Here is a 22,993-nt window from a genome sequence, read left to right on the forward strand (position 1 = left end):
TGACTATTTAACCATCTAAGCCAATATCAACTATATTATTTCTATGGAAAAAAAAATCATATAAGTGCAACAGGGTTTAATTAAAAAAAATTAAAAACTATATTTAAAGAATAACTCAATTTTGGTTTAACAGTGACAATTGCAGTAGTGAAAAGCCTTTTGCAAAAATTGTCGATTGTACATCTATAACAGTAGGAACCCGAGGCAACACCCGGGTTCACTCACTAGTTTAATATGAAAATATGAATATTGTCACCAGGCCACAAAACCATTCATTTTTTTTTTTTTTGACGGGAAGCACAAAACCATTCATTATCAATTCAGTTATTTTATTTTGGTTTCATGATTCTAAAAGTCATGTACTCCCCGTTAGAAAAACCACATAATTATTTATATCTAATAAATAATATTTCAAGTTAAAGCCGAATAATAAACTACCTGTATTAAATAATGATACCGATCAAACTTTACTTTTAATTATTCTACTATGTAGCTAAACAAGGTTCTGGAGTGAGATTTTGAAATATAACAACACTTATTGAAACTAGGGTAGTCAAAGTGTGCGTTGTCTAGTGACTAATGTTGTTATGTAATTAAACCATAACCCCCATTAAATAGAAATTTTAAAATTTATTTTCCCATTTTTTATTTTATTTCTAATTAATTGATGGGTCTTAAGAAAAATTAAAAAATTACACATGAAGCTAAGAAGTTAAACAAACATTGATAAGAATAATCTTCTACTTTTTATAAAGTAAGAAAAGCCATCCATCTAATCAATATTTAACGTGACTCGAATCCGAATTAGTCAGAGTCTACTAGACACTCGAAAATAATAAGCCAAATTGCCAAAAATAATTAAGGTGGAGTGGTGGACACTAGGTTATTCTTATTGCACACATACACACACTCTCTCCATCACTCACGCACTCTCTCTCTCTCTCTCATTACGGTGGAGCAGCAGCTGCCATTGTTGAACTGCGTGTTCCGTCTCAAGGTAAAACCCTAATTTCTCTTCATCTATCTTTATTCCTTTGATCGATTTGTAATTTGCTATTATTCGTTTTTCTAAAATTTCTCATTCGTTTAATCGATTTATGATTTCTGCTACATTCTAACTCCGAATTGTTCCGCTGTCACCATTTTTTAGGTTTGCTGTAATTTTTTATGCTAATTAATGCCTAATTTTAGCTGATGTAGAATTGTTCCGATTTCTGCGATTGGGGAATTGTATTGGGGGTTTAAGGTTTAGGGTTCATATAATTTTGATGGATTATGGGTATTTTTTGGTTGTCTGGTTTTTTTATTATTATTATTATTTTTTTTTTGTAGCATAGGTGTAAATGTTTTCAATTTATGTTGTTCAAAATGTGTATATGGGTTTTTGTATGATGTTGGGTAGGAATTATCTTGTTCTTGGTTGGTGTCTGTTGGGTTCATGAGCTGAAATTGAAAATTTTCTGATATTTTTGGTTTAATTTGGTGTGTTTGCTGTGTAACGGATAAGCTCGTAACAGTCTGGACTGGACGGCAAAAATCTGAATCTCATTCTGGTGTTTGACTGTGTCATTAGAGCAAAATCTGCCTAATTTTTCATTCACAAACAAGGAAACTGCGAATATATGGGCACACATTGTGTAGTATTGAAGGTGGAGGAAGAAAATTTGACATTTTTAGTTTGGTAGTTGGTGCTTGGTGTTGCTTTCTCATTGTAAAATCACATCACTTTGTACTTTTGTAGCATGCATGCACGTATCTTAAGTTATGCTATTAAATTGTTGTCAAACAATTTCCCTAAGTGCTGTTAGGTAGAGAATTTTTGTGATGCTTTCCAATAAGCATTTGTCAAGTGTAACTTGCTTTCTCATTGTAAAATTGCGTCACTTTGTAGCATGCATGTAAGTATCTCAAGTGATGTTGTAATATTGTTTTCAAACGGTTTCCACAAGTGCCGTTAGGCGTCAGGTAAAAGATCGTTGTTTTTTTTTCCATTAAGCATTTGTCCTGCTTAGTGTACCATTGAGAGTTCAAGAGAAATCTAAGTTGTGTCAATATTCGTATGTTTTGCCTTTCTGCTTCATTTGTCAATAGTTTATAATTTTGTGGCTTTTGTTATATTCTCAGTGAGCCTGTTTTGTTGCTCTATAAAGCTTTCCTATGAGTTTTGGAAATGAAACTTCTTATGTATCAGATAGATTATTAAAACTAAGAATCTAATTTGGTGAAAGCTGGCCTTATATTTGCCATTTTTTTTCGCTGTGTTGAATATTATTTTGTGTATATGCTGATAGTCCTCTTTCTTTGTGTTCAGATTAATATGATTAATTTACTGTTTTAGGATTCTTCTATCAATATGGTTATTGTTTTGTTAGTCTAGGAGATGCTTTAATCTGCCAGGTTGCTCAAATTTTCTTTCATTCATTTTGTAGTTCTTGAGTTTGTATCTCTTTTGTAACAGAGTACAGGATAACTGGCTTGACTTTTAGGCACCAGGAGGGAGATATGGCCAAGAAGAAAAACCCATTTGTTTTTTTGGATGTGTCTATTGATGGAGATCCATATGAGAGGATGATTTTTGAGGTACTATTTTCCATGAAACATAATTGAGTGCTGACAGGAGTGGTGTTAATGTGTTATGGCTGTTATCTATTTGATGACTTTGCCCCTATTGTCCGTCTACTTCATTTTTCCTTTGATTCTCTTGAGAAGCATTTTCGCAATGTTTTTTCTCTTTATACCTTTTATTGAAACCTAGAGATGTTAATGTTTAATGCTTTGTTTCTACAGCTCTTTACTGAAGCAGCTCCAAAGACTGCAGAAAATTTCCGTGCGTTATGTACAGGTAATAACCATGTGTTTTATTTCCTCCTTGTTGCTTCCTTGTCTTTGTTGATTCTCAAATTGCAATTTTGATATTGGTTTTTCCAGAACTATTCTTTTAATATATTCCATGAATGTGAACACAAAATGGTACGGCTGCAACCTCTTTTTTGTTTTGTTTTTTCATTTTGTTTTTTAAATTCAAAATTTGGTGCATTTTGTGGCTGGTTGTTTCACTGGTCTTGGTTATTTTTTGTGCTTATGCATCCATATAAAGCAGTGAGCTTTTCCATTATGCCATTTATTTGATAGTTATTGCTGGAAAATGGGAGGTCATTCAACTAGCGGTTGTTGGTCTGTTCCGTGTTTATACAACTTAATAAAGCGGTGAGCCTCCCCACTGTTATGCCATTTAATTTCCGAGCTCTTACTAGTAATTGGGAGGTCGGTTGTTATGATAGTAGATTGAGTGATTTTGTAAAATTTCGAATGTCTGCATGGTTTTCTTTCATAGCGTATCCTCTGTGAAAATTGAAATTTGTGATGTTATAAATCCACCACTCAGGCCTATATTTGAGTTGAACAAATTTGTATCTACAGTTACTTACAAGAAATACAGATATTGCATTCCATTGCTGTTCATGGGTTGACTTTTAGTGATGATGGTACTCTAATTCTTATAGCTTGTGTTGTTTCTTTGGATCTTTTAATTGCTGTTTTTATAATAACTCTATTATTATGGCTTTTTTTTATTGGTGTTATCATATTTAAGATTTAACATTATATAGTCGTTCAATCTTTTAAATATGAAAGAATTTTCTGAATTTCCAGGTGAGAAGGGAGTTGGCCCCAAGTTGAGGAAGCCCTTGCACTACAAAGGGACCTTTTTCCATCGGATAGTGAAGGGTTCTATGGCTCAGGTATCTTGGGTTGCATTTTTGCTCTTTAGTCTTAATTGTATTCTTATTCTTCTCTTTATTATGATTTTCTGCCTGAACATGAGCTAGAAGTGGTCTTCCTGTTTCATTGGTGAGTTATCGTTGTTTATGCTGTAGGATACAGGGCTGATGGTCACACCTGCTTTTCTAATGATGTAGTTTTAAGGTTGTATTTGCTATGTTTTTTTTCCAGCATGATTTAGTAAAGGTTATTTGCTTTGTACCTGATTATATACAAAAAAATTTCTTTTCTGATGATTAATTGATGTTTGTTCCTATTCTGTAGGGTGGAGATCTCCTCAGAAAAGAGGGTATGTGCTGTTTCCATACTTGATCTCTCTGTATCATGACTATACTCTGAACTAAAATGCTCTTTTTATGACTGACTGAGGCTGAAATATTTTGAAAAATGTAGTTCATTTCATGGCAAGATAGGGGATACATTGAGAAATTTTCATATGTGCCTTTTCGCTTTATGATTGCAAATTTTACTGTTATATGATTGTCTGTATGATACTACTATCTTCCTAGGTGTTCTCTTCCACCTAGTTGTAATATAAGTTGATCCTTTCGTGTTTTAAAAAGATAGGGAATACATTTGAAATTTCCATATGTATTATTTTATACTTCCTCCGATTTCTTATAATTTACACACTTTCCTATTTTGAATGTCTCCTTTTAATTTGCTCGGTTCTAATGTACTATTTTTAGAATAGGGGCCCACCTTCTTACTTTCACGAATAATACCTTTTATATCATATTTACTTTTATTTCTCCAATATTAAATGCATTTCTTGGTAACCATGAAAAGCTAAGTGTATAATTTAAATGAAAAGGAGGGAGTTTTATTGAATGCTTATAAATTTTAACACCTGTGTTGTGACCCCTGAATGTCAATGCCCCCAGTTTGACAGTATTTTAGGCATGTGATTTTATTGACTGAGTATTATATAAGTGGATTAAAGTTAGGATAAACATTCTTGGCTCTTGATTTCTTGTTTGTGAATGAAAAGTTTATTTCTTATTTGGCTATATTTTTTATGGTATGCCTTTTCTTGTTCTCAGGCTTGACATTCCTTTTTTCATCTGTATATTGCAGGTTCAGCTGGGGAAAGTATATATGGGGACAGATTTCCAGGTAAATTTTTTACTTTTAGCGTAGCAACAACCTTAAGCCTTGAAGTGATTTGCTCTGATAACTGCACATTACTCTTATCCTTAAAAGATAGCCACATTAGAGTTATGTGTTCAATCATTTTATTATAACTTAATGTAACTTCCAATAAACAATTGTAGATAGTGTGCTTTGAACTCTAAATTTAATGTTTCTTATGTAGGGACAACTGAAGTACTTAATTTTATTCTCTCTCTCTCTTTTTTTTTTTTGGCTGAACTTGAGGTAGAAATACAAAAACCTTAAGTGGTATAATATAAATGGGATCAGATGGAGACCATGGAGTTGGCTCACTCAATTAGCTGGCTGACAAGTTTAACAATATTAATTAATTAGTTAAGTTAGGGTTTGTAATGCATTATCAGATGTTCAAATGCACGCGTTAATCTCCAAACTCATTCTTGGTGTGATAAACCTTGCCATGTCATCACATCGAGAAGAATTATCATATGCTCACCCTTAAATTATCGGGTTATACTTATAGGTCCGAATGCAGTTATTTAGTTTTCCCGTTATAGATCTATAGTGCAATCTGTGCAACACCGTGACTTTATGGCTTTCCTATGAAAGTAATCATATCTAGAAGAAAGAAAGAATAAACCTGTACACCCGTATATTATTGGGTTATAAGTCCGATTGTAGTTATTTTATTTTCCCGTTTTTAAACTATACTGCAATCTCTGCAACACCGTGACTTTATGGCTCTCAATCCTGTTGCATTGTAAGGTCTGTAACCCACTCGACGACATATTCGTATGTATCTTAGTTTGACAAAAGTAAATTTTGAGGAATGAATAAAGAACAGCTGTGGTTGATGTATCCCGAGTCTTAACTTCTTGGCTTACTTAGCTGAGTTTGGATAATGGCTGTGTGTATATGCATGCATTGAACACATGAATGTATTAATTTTTGTACATCGTTTTTATCTTATATGGCTGAGTACTAGAATTTTGCCAGTGTCATTGCTCCATGGTTTGTTTTTCGAGTCTTGAATAGATCTTCTGCATAATTTCAGATGAGTCACCAAAGCTAAAGCATGACGAAGCTGGTCTATTATCAATGTCTATTGCTGACAGAGATGTCCGTGGTTCTATATTTAGTCTTTTGTTCAAGGCTAATCAAAATTTGGACAGGTTAGTTTTCACCTTCACATGTATGATAATGTATGATGGAATGTTGATGTTTGGGACTTGTGATTTGACAAGGGAGCACATTTTTCTGGTTCTGTTATCCTTATATAGATAGATACCTATGATATGTGTAAATTGCCTAGAGATTGCATGCCTTAATGCTCCCTTTTTTTCTGGCAGAAAGAATATAGTGTTTGGGAAGCTTGTACATGGTCATGAAGTTTTGAAAAAAATTGAGGATGCAGGTGATGAAGATGGAAGTCCAGCTGTCACAGTTAAAGTTTGCAACTCTGGTGAATTGAGTGAGAGTGGTAAGCACTACTTGATTCTATCATGTGTGTGACGTACTGACGTGGAAAGTTTATTGAATTTTTGCATCTTAATATTCCAGTTTGGATATCTCGAGCTGATTTATTGATGGTTTGTTTGGCATCGCTGTGGTTTTCTGTTTTTTGGTTTTCGAAATCATATGATATATGTCATATAATAAATAAAAAATTAGTCAAACTTGTTAAAATTATGATAATGTTGAAAACAGAAAACAGAAAGTGGAAACACCTTTTTCTTGTTTCCTGTTTTTGGTTTTTTGTTTTCAAAAAAACAGAAACTGAAAACCAAAAACGATGCCAAACAACCCCTGACTTGTTGGTTGTGATTATAATTCTGTCCATTGTTATCTTCTTGATCTATTCCATGCCAAATTCTACTCTGTGACATGCAGAAAAGAAGAAACTTGGTAAGAAGTTGGGAAAGGAGGCTGGTTCGGAGGCTTATAGTCATGAAGCACGACGAAAGGGGAAGCATAAGAAGTCCCTGCGAGATAGAAGAAAGAAAAGAAGAAAATACTATACATCCGAATCAGATGGTTCTTCTGATAGTGATTTGGATAGTACGGAATCCGATACAGATTCTGAAACTGATGCATCCTCATCAGATGTCAGTTCCTCTAGTGATGACAGACGAAAGAAGAGGAAGAAATCTTCTAAGCGTGATAAATATAAACGTGGGAAGCGCAGAGATAGACGACGTGATAAAAAGCGCAAAAGACATGACAAGCGTTCAAAACGCAAGTCAAAAAGGTGATTTATTCTAGAATATTAAAATCTATCTCTTATGGCTAATTGTAATTGAGGTCAATATTGCGTGAGGTCATATCCTCTTTTGATTTACTTGAATATTTTGCAAGATACTATTTAGAAAAATTTCTGGTGAGAAATTGGAAATTCCTTGTACTTTATTAGATTTATATTTTTAATATAGTTGTGCAAAGATGTGATTTATTTGTGGCTATGATCATACGATGACAATTAGAAGGTTTTTTTTTTTTTTTTTTTTTTTTTTTTTTTTTTTTTTTTTTGTGCCACATGTTTTCCATGCATCAGGTGAATGACCACCTGGCACTCCAGCCTCCCCTTTGAGTTATTTTTGCAAAAATATTCTATTGATTTGTGATGTGTGATCTTTATTCATCAAAACGTACTTAAATATATAGAATATGCTTTTGATATAGTGTTTAAGTCTTGTTGACTCTCTAATGTTGTGTTGAAGGGCGTCCGACAGTCTAAGTGACACTGACAGTGAGAGCACCGAGGAAAGCTCTGAGGATGAGGGTAATGCAAAGGACTTTAATCAGAAACACAAGGATGATATGCAGAAAAATGGTATCATAATTTTCTCTTAGGATGTACCTCGAGTATTTCTGTATCTTAACCACTCTTTCTTTAAGTCAAGCTATAATTGTTCTATTGATCCTTCTGCTTGCGTTGAACTATAATTAAGATTCCTTCTTTTGTCATTTTTAGTTCAATGCACATATTTGGATATGGTTATCATAGAAAGTGCTGGCTGACTGGCTGTTGATTGGTTGTCTACATTCTGCAAGTTTGTACTGTGTGACCGTTTGCTCTTTTGATACTTATAACTTCCATCACCAACAATTGTTATATTGAGGCTTGTTTTTATTTATTTTTTTCAAGTGTACTTTGTTGTGTCTGACACTAGTATTTGCAGCTGGGGACCATCCTCCTGTGGTTGAGAATGCTGCCATAGTCAATAATCACAAAAGAAGTGAAGAATCTGATAAGTTTGATGAACTTAGATCAAAAACAGAAAATGGAGAGCAACGAAGCAATGGCTATGACAGAGATGCAAGATCTGGCAGAAATGAAGATAGACAGCCTGATGTGGTGGAGGACCACCCAGGAAAATCTAGGTCTACAATCAATTCTTCTTACATCTCTAGTCTTTATGCTTACCAATTCTTGCTGGTATTTTATTAAAAGTTGATGAGCAGGAGCCGGAGTGCAAGTCCTAAAAAGGCTATGAGTAAAAGTATGAGTATCAGCCCCAGGAGTATGAGCAGGAGCCGGAGTGTGAGCAGAAGTCCTAGTGCTAGCAAGAGTCCCCCTCCAGCTGTACAGAAAAGTCGTAGTGTTAGCCGAAGTCCAGTGAGGAGTGCCAGCAGGAGTCCAGCTAGGAGCCTTAGTAGAAGCCCAGCTAGAAGCCTCAGCAAATCCCCAGCTAGAAGTCTGAGCCAAAGCCCACCACGAATCCGTCCTCGACGAAATGCCAGTGTAAGCCCTGTCACGTCCCCACCTCGAAGAAGTCCCAGTGGGAGCTACCGAGGAGGCTCATCCCAGAAATCAATTGGCAGAAGCTCAGGACGAGTCGGCAGGAGAAGCAGTCCAAGCCCTGTTCGTTCTCGTAGAAGTGTGAGTCCGGTTAGATCTTCTCATAGAAGCTTAAGTAGAAGCTCAGGGCGAGCTCCATCAAGAAGAGTTGCTAGCCGTAGTCCTGTTAGGTCTCCGAGGCGGAGTTATCGTCGTAGCTACTCCAGAAGTCCTGGCCGACGAAGCCCACCTATTCGCCATAGGAGTATGTCAAGAAGTGCTTCCCCTGATGGGTCACCAAAACGTATTAGAAGAGGTAGAGGTTTTAGTGACAGATTCTCTTATGCTCGAAAATACAGGACCCCTTCTCCTGATCGTTATCGGTTTGGTGGCCGTGACAGGTACTGCTTCCTATAACTATGTAAACTATTGAGGCCTTTGGGTAACTGTAATTCCAAAGTATTAATTATTCCATACTTGTTTACATTTTAGGTATCCCAGTTACAGAAGATATTCTGACCGTTCTCCGAGGCGTTTCCGGAGCCCTAGAAGATCACCCATAAGGTATGTAGTGAGTATTACTGTTACCTTGGAATATTTACTAACTTGAAGTGGAAATTTTCTAAAATGATGCTCTGAAGTTCAGGTTCTTAGTGATAGTTAGTCTCGATTGGTTAGATTGAGTATTATGATCATAAATTATTGGGTTTACATAAATACTGTATTACTGTACTACTTCGAAGAACCTGAAAACTTTTTTGGTTGACTTGCATGGGTGGGCTTATGCAGCTATGTGTCAGTGCAATCTGCCAATATGTGTGAAATATCAGATTGAATTCATCTGTGTTTTGCCTAAATATAAAATATGTGTTAACTTGCTGGCTAGCTGGACTAAGTATAGTAGGGATCTTAACAAAATCGTTTGGCATCGTAAAAATGCATGTGGTTAAATAAAATAAGTTCATATCTGACCTGTGAAAGGAGCTTTGTAGCTTGGCAGAAGTGCATAACTGATCCAGTCTCGATTGCTTGATCTGGCACTTGATTTGTTGATTTAACCCAATAAGTTTGCTACCTAAAGAGGAATAAAACCGACTCAAAATTAGCCAGACCCACGGGAAATGTTCCCAGAGTGCTAAACTGATTTTGACTTGACCAAAGTTAGAAAGGATCATATCATGTAAACAAGAACACCTTGAATCCAAGCTGGATTGAATGCTAATCATTTATTTTAACTTAAAAAATCAAGTATCTTCACAATAAAAAATTTAAGGTACACAAATGTACAAAACTTTGTGGGGAGTGGGGATTATTGTATTAGATAGAATATATAAGTTATATTCTTAATTAATAGTCCATTTAAAGTCCAAAACCATCAAATTTGTGGGGAGTGGGAACTGTAATTCGTAGTATTAAATAGAATATATAGTTTCTTTCTTACTTGGTAGTCCTGACTTCTATAATATTACATATTAGCAAGGAATTCAATGTCCAAATCATCAAAGAAAAAAGAAGAGTGTATGATAAATATTAATTCATGGACATATCATATATACTCCCATATATAGGTAATACTTGCCTAAAGCAATTGAAAATATCAACTACGAAGTACTGTTTTCATTATGTGTAGTAACTGTAGCTCTTGAACCTAGAAAAACTGGAATTTGGCTAGAGTGTAGAATTAGTTCCGTTGTTATAAAGATATTGGAGGGTAAAAGTGACAAAAAGAAATGTTTATTTGATAAAAAATTGTGCCATGAGTATGGCCCTAATGAAAAAGACTAACATCTTCAGAGTGCAAGTGTGCATGCTTTGTGTTAAATACTCTGGGTTCTCTATGAAATAACAAGAGAGGATGAAATGATGATGTTAGTAGGTGTGTTCAATGCTTTCATTTGGGTTTTTATATTTAACTTTTTGAGGGGGATGAGTGAAAACTTTGTACCTGGAAATTATCTCCTTTGTTGTGATTCCAAACCTCATGCACCATAGACCCATAGTGACCAATTAAGCTCTGTTTATGTTTAGTGTGAAAAACTTTACTCGTAATTTTGTGGATCCATTCCTTAGCAATGCATGGTGTGCGTAAGAGTGAAAGTCTTTTGTTGATGGTTAAATATATTAAGAGCTGTTACATTCACAAATCTTGTGATACAAGTAGTGACTACCCACTTGTAACCTAGTTCTTTTAATCATACTATATGATGATTCTGAATGTTGCATTATGTTGGCCTGGTTGCTGGCCTTTAGGCAGTTTCTTAACATTATGATAGGGTATTAAGCTTTAAGCTGTTTTTCTGCACACACCCTAGTAAGGGAAACCCTGTGGGCATAGTTGTAGTTTGGGTAGTAACCTTCTGCATATTAAATTTGATCTTTCTCAATCTCCAATTCTTGAGGTCATTGTTGTATGCTTATTTCACAGATATAGAAGACGAAGAAGCAGGACAAGAAGTCCAAGCGTGTCACGCAGTCCACCTTACCGTCGTCATTATAACCGAAGCCCCATTCGAAGTCGCTCTCCAAGTGATCCTCCCAGATACCGTGCATCTCCTCGTGCTGAGAAGCGGTTGTCTTCTAGTCGAAGTCGAAGTCGAAGCAGGAGTGCATCAGCCTCAGGATCCTCTAAGGGCTCCCCACCTCCAAAACGAGCTAGCAAGGATAGGTCTCAGTCTAGGTCATCATCTGGCAGTCCACCAGGGAAAAAGGGCCTGGTCTCTTATGGAGATGGCTCTGCTGAGGCCAGCCCTAGGTAGAAAAGTAGCTTTTGAGATTCTGTGCATTCCTGCACTATGGTAGTTGTCCGGTGGAGGGTGTGGCCAATTTCACATTGTTTTGGTTACTCTTTTCGGTTGAGCATATTTGAGGCAAATTTATCTGTGGACTTTGTGATTAGTAGTGCTTGTTTGTTTAGTGTATGTCGAATAAATAGATTTTACCGGATTTTGGTCTTAGTTACAGTATTAGATTCTGTTAGACGGTGTCCTGTCTCGGTTAATATAATCATGTGAAACAATGTATTAAGTTAAGTGTTTTGACTCACAATGAATCCCGTACTGTTTTATTTAATTTGTTCACTCGTACATTGGATGTTATAATTGGTCTTTTTCCTAATGAATTATGTTTCCAATGATGATAGGTTATAATATGGGTATAAGTATAATATTATACGAGTTAGTTACAAGGTTAGTGTGATTAACATACGATCTTTTTGTCATGCATTCCCGATGAGATGGAGGAACGCTAATTAATAAATTGTCATTGTAAACACTTACTCTCTCTGTTCCTATTTTTTGCCCCATTTGAAAGCCACAGTTTTCAAGATGCGTTATAGAATATCTATAATTTATTTTCATACATATAAAAATTATAAAAACTTAGTATTAAACTATTAATAAAAATATATAATGAGATGAATTTAACAAGATCTCACATGACTATATTCGCTCTTATAAATAAACGGTAATATATGATCAAAGTTTCCTAAATTTGACCCTAAAAGTGTTAAATAGAGGGTCGGAGGGAGTAATATTATCTCTAATTTCGTAATAATACAACAACAGAATTTTTTTGAAGGCGTACAAATTGTGCCATGTAAATTAAGAGGTTCAAATTACATTACAAATCATTTATCATTTCTATTATCCATTATCAATTCCCGAAGGGTCATTACTGTACAAGACATAAAGGGAGACATAAAATAAACTAGAGATGAGTTCCCTCCAAAATATACTACTGTAGCAAACTAGTCTCATAAAGTGGTATAAAGAGCCCTCAATAACATTTGTGTAGATGAGAATTGATCTCGTGTTTAGGGTTTTAAGATGTTCCGAAGAAGAGTTGAAAACACATTTTTCGTACCATATAATGGTTTATGTTTTTCCGAATCTCATTAGCAATATTATAGGTTATACGAATAATTGTTTCCATATTGATTTCATTATTTGAAGCTTACATGTAAGAGGAAAACAAATAAAATCTTATTACTTATCGAGATTAATTAAACAATGTTTCAAAAAAAAAAAAAAAAAAATTACTTAAACAAGACTCCGCGTAATAATAATTTGATATTTAAATGAATATCAATATTTAAGCAAATTATTCAAACCTTAACCTCAAAAAATAAAAACAACCATTTTAATGAAACAAAAGCAGTATTCAAAAACATAATCGATCTCTATATACGTTAGTCAAGCATGGACACATCATATTCCATATCTTAGTTTGATTAATATTATTAATATATGACTTTTACACCTCCCATGACCTCCCCACTAAACTAATTACTAATTAAAATCAAAGTTAAGCAAATTAAGGATTAACAATTATATTGCATGACAAGAACAACCCACCATCCACTGAAAATTAAAGTAACTCCCTCGATATTAGCTTCACAAAACATGTTAGATTCTTGTCTTTTCGAATATAAGTAAAACATGCAATCCTCTTAAACACGTTTTCTCTTTAGAATCTGTCCATTTATAAACTAATTAACTTAAAAAACTTTATCATTTATCAAATTTTATTTAAGCCATGTAATTATGGTCCCCTCAGTCCCTTAATGATCATATTAGTCGAAATTTCGAGACAATTAGTGAAATGTATGGCTCTACAAATAGTTGTACCTATCATATATTCAAAGGGACATATTCATAACTTTGAAGTGTTACACTAATCAAGGTTAACCGTGGCATTCGACGAACACGTGGAGTAATTATGGGTTGATTATACATTATTTAATCACAATTATGCCAAGATCATATAATATTCCATGGATCTAAACACATTTTTGACCATGCACAATTTAATTTAATAGAATTAGCTAGGTGTTCTGGCACCAACATACACAAGCCAATTTTAGACAGTGGAAAACAGGGAATCTAATGAGATTTGACTTTATTTTATGCACTTTATCTTACTTGAAAGCATATTAATAAAAAAAAAAAATTATTAAATTAAACCATCTCATTAAGGAAAAATAAGAAGCACTTTAAGGTATGACTTTTTAGTTCCAATTTCTAATTTGAAGAGGAGGTATAAAAGGGTTGACATGTTTAGATTGATAATCTAAAGTATTAATCCAAATTAAAAGGAGTTGACATATAATTTGTAAGGATAAATTTTGTGCACGTAGACTTGATTAATATTGGTTGCTTTATGATGTATATAAAAGTGAGCATCTTCTTCATATTATATTTAATTTGTAAGGATAAATTTTTGTCATAATACTCATAAATGGACTATGAAATTGTAGGTTGTGGTAATCATTTTTAATTTCTTTTCAAAACCCAACTTTTAGATTATTAAATACTATAAATTCACCTTATGATGATGATAGATATATTTTGTTTTGTTTATTTTTAGTAAAAGATGAGTTCCCATTAAGGATATAGTGATCTTAGATCTGAGCTGGTTGTACCCATCGATAAAGAATTTTAAAAAAAAAAAAAAAAATCCCGAATGATTATAGATTCCATCCTAAAATAATTGACAACAACTACTTATAATTATAAGTGCTCATCTTCTCTTAGGGTCTGTTCTCTTACGTTGAAATTCAGTTCAGCTCAGTTCAGTTAAGTTCAGTTCAGCTCAACTCCTAATTTCCTTCTCTTATAAAATATTCAGTTCAGTTCAGTTCAGTTCAGCTCAGTTCAGCTGAGTTCAGTCAATGAGAACAACTATAGAAGAATTAAAATGTGAGTTTAACATAGAACCCTAAAAATATGAACTTATCAAATCATCCAAGATCAGATAACTTAGTATATTAACAATTGCTTTATAAGAGGTCAGCAGAAATAAAGGACAGCCCATAATTAAAGAGAGGCAAGAATTAGTGTTAGAGTAATTTAATTTATTGTGAAAAATATGGAAACTGTATGGCTTGACTACGATGAATAATAATAATGTATGATGTAGAAGTACAAAATGACATTTTAGGGAATACTTTTACAATTATACGATACAAGTATATGTTAGACCTTGAACATGTGATAATGTATTTTCAAAGCAACAAAAGCATTTTGAACATTAAATTACATTTTTCTGTATTGGTAAACAAAGTGTATTTTAAGATATTATTGTTGGACTCGGAGTTGTATACAAAACTCAAGATTGGATTCTGTTTTTATCATTTACTTTTTATGGGTCCCTCCAAACCAGGAATAAATATATTTTGTTAAAATAGTTTCGTGCATGTAATGTTGTAATGATCACAGTCTAAAAGCCGAAATTTAATTACAAAAATGTTTAAAATGACCATGTAAATATCAACAACACAAATCCTTTTGTTAATGCATGTATTTCATGAGGCAAACCCAGGCAATCAGCCTGATTTACAAAATTTTAATCAGGAGCTTATGTGGGCCCCACAGCGTACTGCATATTAATTTTATAATATTTTGTACTTTTCGTCTTTAAGGACGGATTGCTACCGTTACTGTGGGCCATATAACGGCACCATTAACGTCGTTAAGAACAAACCCAATTGAAATTGAGAATAACTTAAAAAAATTCGACATTGTATTTTGGAACTCCATTGACATCTTCATTCAGATCTGTTTTCCCATCTTTGAGGGCTCTGAAGATGACATAGGTAAACAAAATAATTCTTTTTAACAAACAATGCATGCTTTAACATTACAGTAAAACATCAATTTCAAACCAAATATGCCAACCGCAAATGAAATACTGCCGCAATCAGAATATCAATATCAATTCGTGAATTTGATTCTATAATTATACATAAACGCATTAATAATACATGAAATTCACTTACAGCGAATCCACTAAGCCAATGAACTACGAGCGACAGCTGGTATGATTTCAATTCAAAATTCGACAAAGTATGAATTGTTCGAACATGTGAAAGGTGGTCTTCAATTGAAATCGCCAGGTATTACAAATTGTTGACTAATTTCGAGCGGAGAAGATCCCAATTGCATTATACGACATCAGAGCTCGTCCAGGAATGTACTACAACAGTCGAAATTCGTCGGAAAGGATTATCTCCAATCGAAAAAAAAACAAGGGTAATTGAAATTGGGAAAGTGAAAAAAACAGAGGTAACGACATGTTACTTCGTTGACTGAGGAAGGCGTTAGTAAAATATTATCAGTTAACCCAAAGGTTTCAGTGATGTTACATACTTACCCCTCACTTATTAAGGTTAGTTACCAAAATACCCCCTGATGTGCGTTGGATGTAAATCTGGCTGATCAACTAGTATTTTCTCGTATTTCATGCATATCTCAATATTCAAGCAAAAAATTTATATTTAACCTTGCTATGAAGTATCCATCAATGTTAGATAACCAAAATTGCTCTAAAATTAGAAAAAATAAAATCACATTTTGGCTGGATAGTTAGTCCACCAATGTGCTAGGTTTGTCACTACTCCATATAGGCCATATTACATGGGTTTGGTAATTGGTAGGGCAATTTTACTAGATAAGGTAGAACAGATTCTTATGTACAGTATATCACTGTTAAGTGGGTTAACAAATCAAATCATTGACTGATTCTATCAGTAAGGTTAATAACAATGCATTTGATATATAGATTAAAAAATATATATTAATAAATATTATTAAAGTTAACACAGCTAGTACTAGATAATTTACCAAGCTGCCAAAATTTGCAACAAGTAATGCAATAAAACAATGGGTAATTATTCTATCTTAACCCAAAATTATGCATGAATTATATTTTAGCATTAAATTAACATGGCTGGAATCCACTAGAGCTTGGATAATAACACAAGCATTATAATAAGCAGCACAAAGTACTACTCTCTCTATTACTATTTTTTTTGCTTCATTTGACTATGCACAGTCTTCAAGACATGTTTTAAAATGTCTATGTATTTATTTTCATACACGTAAAAATTATAAAAATGTGATATTAATAAAATATATAATGAGACGAATTTAACAAGACCCTTATGATATATTATAGTTTATACATTAACAGTAATTTATGGTAAAAGTTTTCAAAGTTTGAGAAAAAAAATAGCAATGGGACAAAAAAGGGGGGGGGGGGGGAGAGATAGATGGAGTACAATATATATGTCAATAACTCAATATAATAAGTAAACCGTAACATTACCAATACCGCTACTCGTACCTCTATTTCAAATTACTTTCTACTCACTTTATGTTAAATCATTGTAAATAATTTTAAAGGCTAATTGACCAGATTAGTAAATAAAAAAGACCCTTAGCGACAATTTGGTAAAAAAACTTACTCTGGCGATAAATTGGTAAAAAAACTAACCTTAAGCGACAATTTGATAAATAAAATAATCTCAGGTGACACTTAACCCAAAAAATACAAAAATTTTCGATAAATTACTCGCGAATGCTTAATATAGTTCGTTTTTCTTGTCATTTTACCAACCTTTTTTTTACGGAAATAACAATTTGAAGAAAAAAAAACGTTAAGTATCAATTTTCACTTAAGTTTCATACCCCTTATTAACGAATTTTTTTTTAAAAGGGGTTGGAAATAAAAAGGGATGACATGTAAATTTAATATTTTAAATGGAAAAAATAAATTTAAGAACACAAAAACAAATTAAAATAAGATTTTTAAAGAGTTTGTCAGGAAAAAAAATAGATTTTTTGGTCAAAATGTCACCGGAGTTTATTATTTTTACCAAATTGTTGCACATTGTTAGCTTTTTGGAAAAGTTGCAAATTGCAGCCATTTAAATTTTTTTTTGCAAATTGCAGCCCAAAAGTTCGTATAAATTGTAAATTGCAGCTCGATTCAATTTTTTCATCGGTTTACATGTTGAAAAATCTTCGATTAAGGTTTTAGGGGTCATTTTAACCCTTAGGACCCGAATTGAGCTCGGAATTAGCAAAAAAATAATGTAAGTATCTCATATTTACAGTTTCCCACAAATCGATACACTTTTGTTACGCAAAACGAGATACTTGCGTTATTTTTTTGCTAATTCCTAGCTCAATTCGGTTCCATAAGGCCTAAAATGGCCCCTAAAACCTTCATCGAAGATTTTTCAACTTGTTAACCGATGAAAAAATTGAATCGGGCTGCAATTTACAATTTATACGAACTTTTGGGCTGCAATTTGCAAAAGAAAATTTAAATGGCTGTAATTTGCAAATTTTCCTAGCTTTTTTTACCAAACTGTCGCCGGAGTAAGTTTTTTTACCAAATTGTCGCTAGAGGTCTTTTTTATTTACCAATCTGGACAATTGGCCTAATTTTAAACGCGAGTAGTATGTGTTAAAGTGACCATATCACATTTGTACACGAACCATGCACCGTGGTGGGTTGAGCCAAACTTGGAAACAATTATTCTAAGGATGTAGCAGAGTGCAGTAGTGCACACGTGTGGTAGGGCAATCTGCTGCTCTCGCCTGGTCTCTCCCGGTGGACGAAACTATGAACAGTAGAAGCATTAAGCCTGGAGGAGAGAGAATCAACACTCTCCTTTCCTTTCTTTTTTTTTTAATATTATTTTTTGAGAATTCAAATACTGTAAATTTTTTTATTTTTGATTGTAAAGAGAAAACAGAAACACTTATGCTTTGAAATTTCACTTTAATCATACACCCAAATTCCAGGTTAGTACCCAGAAACTTTTAATCAGAGATAATACCATTTACATTGTTTTAACATTTAAATGTTGATAGTATGAAAATCCCACTTCATTTTTTGCTATGTTTATTGCATTTTTACTTGGAATATTTGAATTTCTGGAATTTAATTAATGGGTATTCATTTATTCAACCATTATGATGAATATGTACAAAAAATTATGGTGGAAAAAACCCAGAATTGAAGAGATTTTTATTGCATAACAAAAATTATAAGTTTTTAGTTGTTAAAAGTTAATGAAAATTTGTTATTTTTATTGAAAAGTTGTTGTTTGATTTTTTTGGGTTGGTAATGCTTTACCAGCTATAATACAAGCACGGATTCTATATATAATGTGCAAAAACTAAGACCATGTTTGGTTGGGTGGCTAGGTCAAATTTTTGATTTGTTTGTGGATTCTCTTTTCAAAAAAGGAGTTCTACTTTTTTGGGTTTTTTTTTTAGAAAAAAACTTTTCATCATCTCTTCTTTTAGCCTCCAGAAAATTCATCTCTCTTGTAATTAATACTTAGACCTTAATTAGTGCTTTTTATCTTTCTAATTAGTTTATTAATTTAGGATATTTTCTGAGTTCAAGGTCGGTGAGTGTGTGTATTATCATGGTCTATGATGTTGAAAGTTGGCTAGAGGTGATTCAGATTCTTGGGTTTATTTCCATTTTGCCCCCATTTGTTTGTATAAATAGGAATAGCCAGGCTTGAACTTTGTCATTGTGGTTGAGTGGTTAAGCAAAGATGAATCCATGTCGTGATGAATTTCGCGGTTCAGGTTAGTTAATAGAATAGACGAATCCATCCTTTTAGGATTACGGCTTTGGCAATGTAGTTTTTGTAGTAGGGTGGTCAATAGAAAGTTTTTTAGCATTTGAATTAGTTATTTGTCCTAAGAATAATTGGAAAGTGTAAGAAAGTTGTACATTTAAGGAAAGACTAAAGAGGGGGGTTGATTACCTGGTTTGGGAAGGAGAAGAATTGAACCTTTTTGAAGTAATTTATTATAAGGGATTTGTTGCCTAGTTATTGTCCTAATGGAAACTTATCTTGGTCATTCATATTGGAAGTGGGATATTAGGATGGAAACTAGAATTTATTGAAATGAAGTCAATGAGGAAAAATTACTTTTCGTTGTTGAAATTCCCTGTTATTGTTTCAGGTAGTGAGGACATTGAAGAGGCTACTCCTATGACAACGAATTTGGAATTTGGAGGAACTCATGTTGTCAGGCCTAAAGGGAAACACCAGGCTACAATAGTTTGGTTGCATGGAATGGGTGACAAAGGCTTGAGGTAGTAACTTCAGTAAACCGTTCAATGAAAGGCATTCTAGCGTTTTGCTTTTTGCTTCAATATTCTTGCCCATTCTTAAGTTAAATCCTTGATAGGCTGACAGCAATGATAAGTTATCATTCTGTAATTGTTACTAATCAAACTTTGTCCAGGAAAACCTGATTTGCATGGACTAGGTTGTTTTGGGAGTATATTTTTCTGATTGATCATACACGCATATGCTTTAAAGCATATAGTGTAGATATCGTAAATCCACTAGGATAAGTATGTGTTATGCTGACCTATACCCAATAAGAAAAAGGCAGGAATATGTTTGGTAACAAAAAATACGGTGTGTTAATCATGCGCGCTAGCTGCTAATTTGTTCCGTGCTTTTTAAGAAACCTTCTCAAAAATCCCCTTCTTGTTTCGAACTCCTTTGAGAATAATTCCTTCCTGAAGTCAAACTCAAAAGTGTTGGTGAGTCATATTGTTAATACCTGGCATATAGGGGACCGCAGAAACACTATCTTGCAAGGTCCTCTGAACATGTATGTCCAATTTTAACATTATTCACTCACAGCATGAGCAAAACAGAGAAGGCTATATTCTATTTCATTTTTGGTTGTCTTTATATGTAAACAAAATATTCTACTGCTCTTGGAAAGGCATATACCGTGCTTAAGAGAGTATTATTTGATGGACCTTCTGTAGTTTTAAAGTGGTCCAAATGTGTTTCTTGGTTATTTTATGTTTTTTTTTTCAATATTGTTAACTTTGAAGTCCTTTGAGTGCTTCTCCATCTAAGTAGGCTGGATTCTTAATTTCATACAAAAACTAACACTGATATTCTAATGCTGCAGCTGGTCTCAGCTCTTCGAGACCCTTCCCCTTCCAAATGTAAGTTTGGGCAGATTTTTCCCAGAAAATTTGTGTATTCAGATAGCAAAGACTTCCATTTGCATTTTTCTTATACTATTTGTGAGCTCAGATTTTATAGTATGATAACCATGCAGATTAAGTGGATTTGTCCAACTGCTCCTACTCGCCCAGTTGCACTTCTTGGGGGATTTCCATGCACTTCTTGTGAGTACTGTGGCTATCATTTCTTAGTCACTACTGGCTCTAACACTTCTGTTTTGGTATCTACAGATTTCTAGTGTGTGTATATTTAACTTTAGAAGTCTTGGTATGATAATGGCAGGGTTTGATGTGGAAGATATGTCGCAAAGTGCTCCAGATGATTTGGAAGGTTTAGATGCTTCAGCAGCACATATCGCCAACCTTCTGTCCAGTGAACCCTCTGACAGTATGTGTGTTTGGATTTCAGTGTTACATGATAGCTTAAAGGCAATATAATTTTGGCTCTAGGTCGTTTTATACATGAGCGATATCCCTCTCTTGTCATTTAAACGTATTTGTTTATAACTTGTTGAAAAACTTTTGACAGATTCCTACTTTCTGTTTACGTTGATTATTTCTCATACTTATCTGTGGTTTCCTATTTCCCCCCTCGTATTTTGTATGTTTTCTGAATATAAACGCTGCCTGACTTTTACTTTGTCAAATCAATTTCCAATTTTCCATCTATTACTTGCTGACAAGAGACCTTTATTCATATTACAAAAATCCTTGCTCTTCATATTCCATTTTCTTAAACTGTCAACATGTCTCACCCATATTATCATAATCTAGCTTTTGTTTATCTGTTTTCTGGACCTGCTATTAGTGCATTTTACCTGTATATACCTAGTTGATCATACAAGATTAGCGGTGAAACTTGTTACTGATTGCCAATAGTTTTTTAGCCCAATTATTTTTTTAATTAGTGCAACACTTATCTAAAGGTGATAAATGAGATCTTACGCTTCACCTTTTTATGTTATGTTTCCCTACTGAAGAAAATATAAATACCAATCAAGCTCATAAACTTCATCAACTTGTCAAAGCACTTCTCTTCTATAAATTGGTATTAACCTTTGAACTACTACTGCAGTCAAGCTTGGTATTGGAGGTTTCAACGTAGGTGCTGCAATCTCTCTGTATTCTATGATATGCCAAGTGTTAGGGCGATACAGGAATGGAAACCCCTATCCTATCAATCTCAGTGTAGTTGTTGGACTAAGTGGATGGCTGCCATGTTCAAGGTTTATGTACTTTATTGATATGGAACTCAAAACATTTTGTTTATCAAGTTGCATTTTTACAAAGTGGAATCTTTTTACATTAGAATCCTTGTGCTTAATCATAGTTTTAATTTCTCAGTTCATTGAAAACATGGATGGAAGAGTCTCAAGAAGCTCAGCAGCGTGCAGCGTCATTGCCCATTTTACTCTGCCATGGATCAGGTATTCCCATTTCTTTCTTATTGTGTTATTTGCTTGTCATGACTCGTGATGTTATCTTTTCTCTTGCATCTAATTCTACTAGTCTTTGAACTTTAAGACTCCTTTTTGTTTCATTTTCTTGCCCCCTTTTTTGGATGATGCCAATTGAACTTTGAATCTTTGTGACACGAAGCTAATTTAAGAATTTATTCCCATACATAATTTTGAATCTATTTTAACTTTTGATTCGATTTTTGTACTATTTTTTCGTAAGATACCCTTCATAATTCATGACTTTTCCGTAGTTCATACTAAAATAATTTATGATGATGTCTTATTTTGCATCTATTTCTTCTACACTTCAAGTTTAAAGATGACTTTTTGTTTCAATTTTTTTTGGCTGATGCTAGTTGAAAATTGAAGAAGGGTAACACGAAGCTAAATCTAAGATTTATTTCCATAAATAATGATTGCAATTTGCATATCTCTTGGGTTACCCTTTATATCCTATTGTTGTAAACTACAAAATACGGAGTAATATTTTGTAAACACTTAATAGTTCATATCACTCATTTACAAAGTACAATTAGTGCCACTTCCCTTCATGAAGTATGCACGTCTCTTTATCTCAATTTATCATAGAAATATTCTAAATACCTAACACTATGGATCTACAAAACACCCTTTAGCCTTTTCATCAAGGAGCCATAGTAACTCTTCGTCTAATCTTTGTGTTTCAGCTGATGAAGTGGTTGCGCACGATCATGGAGAGAAAGCTGTGGAAACCCTTACTTCACTTGGATTCCAGAATATTACTTTCAGGAGCTATGATGGGTACATGATCCTTGTATTAGCTACAACACTTACTAAAAGATGAACTTCCTTGAGATTTGGTCTTACCATGTTGATTTTTATTAAACAGGCTAGGTCATTACACCATCCCTGAAGAAACTGAAGAAGTCTGCAAATGGCTAACCACAGTGTTGGAGCTTGAAGGGACCCCTTCAGATTCCTAGAACCGTTATACGCAGTGATATGGAAGTAAACTAAAAGGCAAAGTACCTTATCAAGAGCAAAGCTAGCTAGCTATATGTTGAAATGCTACTAA

General features: G+C 33.8%; 2 protein-coding genes across 7 annotated transcripts; both read left to right on the top strand.

Moving 5' to 3' along the window:
• The first annotated feature begins 860 nt into the window (after positions 1-860).
• LOC145641582 (uncharacterized) lies at positions 861-11,785 on the top strand. 4 transcript variants are annotated; one of them, XM_081692431.1, is made up of 14 exons: positions 861-997; positions 2,459-2,580; positions 2,788-2,842; positions 3,652-3,740; positions 4,045-4,069; positions 4,858-4,896; positions 5,948-6,065; positions 6,243-6,373; positions 6,784-7,141; positions 7,611-7,723; positions 8,064-8,274; positions 8,356-9,072; positions 9,164-9,235; positions 11,097-11,785. In XM_081692431.1, the coding sequence occupies exons 2-14, from the start codon at positions 2,503-2,505 to the stop codon at positions 11,425-11,427; spliced, it is 2,337 nt and encodes a 778-aa protein (XP_081548557.1). In that variant the 5' UTR covers positions 861-997; positions 2,459-2,502; the 3' UTR covers positions 11,428-11,785. The 4 variants fall into 4 exon arrangements, with proteins under 4 accessions (XP_081548557.1, XP_081548558.1, XP_081548559.1 ...); XM_081692432.1 differs by having other exon boundaries at positions 8,073-8,274; XM_081692433.1 differs by lacking the exon at positions 861-997 and adding an exon at positions 3,133-3,207 and having other exon boundaries at positions 2,496-2,580.
• Positions 11,786-18,175: 6,390 nt separating this feature from the next.
• On the top strand, positions 18,176-22,944 carry LOC145641585 (uncharacterized). 3 transcript variants are annotated; one of them, XM_081692438.1, is made up of 9 exons: positions 18,176-18,261; positions 19,447-19,579; positions 20,422-20,458; positions 20,575-20,644; positions 20,763-20,867; positions 21,555-21,705; positions 21,824-21,906; positions 22,626-22,719; positions 22,808-22,944. In XM_081692438.1, exons 2-9 carry the CDS (start codon positions 19,476-19,478, stop codon positions 22,899-22,901), a joined length of 738 nt encoding a protein of 245 aa, XP_081548564.1. In that variant the 5' UTR covers positions 18,176-18,261; positions 19,447-19,475; the 3' UTR covers positions 22,902-22,944. The 3 variants fall into 3 exon arrangements, with proteins under 3 accessions (XP_081548564.1, XP_081548563.1, XP_081548562.1); XM_081692437.1 differs by lacking the exon at positions 18,176-18,261 and adding an exon at positions 18,788-19,062; XM_081692436.1 differs by lacking the exon at positions 18,176-18,261 and having other exon boundaries at positions 18,788-19,579.
• The last annotated feature ends 49 nt before the right edge of the window (positions 22,945-22,993 follow it).

This window comes from Chenopodium album, chromosome 8 (assembly GCF_948465745.1).
Source record: "Chenopodium album chromosome 8, dcCheAlbu1.1, whole genome shotgun sequence".
Lineage (NCBI taxonomy): Eukaryota > Viridiplantae > Streptophyta > Magnoliopsida > Caryophyllales > Amaranthaceae > Chenopodium > Chenopodium album.

Bases quoted from the DNA above. Each gene is read 5' to 3' on its own strand.
- LOC145641582 (XM_081692431.1), top strand. From the start codon at position 2,503: ATGGCCAAGAAGAAAAACCCATTTGTTTTTTTGGATGTGTCTATTGAT. The intron at 2,843-3,651 runs GTAATAACCATG...CTGAATTTCCAG, and splicing joins TTTCCGTGCGTTATGTACAG to GTGAGAAGGGAGTTGGCCCC. The intron at 6,066-6,242 runs GTTAGTTTTCAC...TTTTTCTGGCAG, and splicing joins GCTAATCAAAATTTGGACAG to AAAGAATATAGTGTTTGGGA.
- LOC145641585 (XM_081692436.1), top strand. From the start codon at position 19,389: ATGAAGTCAATGAGGAAAAATTACTTTTCGTTGTTGAAATTCCCTGTT. The intron at 19,580-20,421 runs GTAGTAACTTCA...CTAATGCTGCAG, and splicing joins ATGGGTGACAAAGGCTTGAG to CTGGTCTCAGCTCTTCGAGA. The intron at 22,720-22,807 runs GTACATGATCCT...TTTATTAAACAG, and splicing joins ACTTTCAGGAGCTATGATGG to GCTAGGTCATTACACCATCC.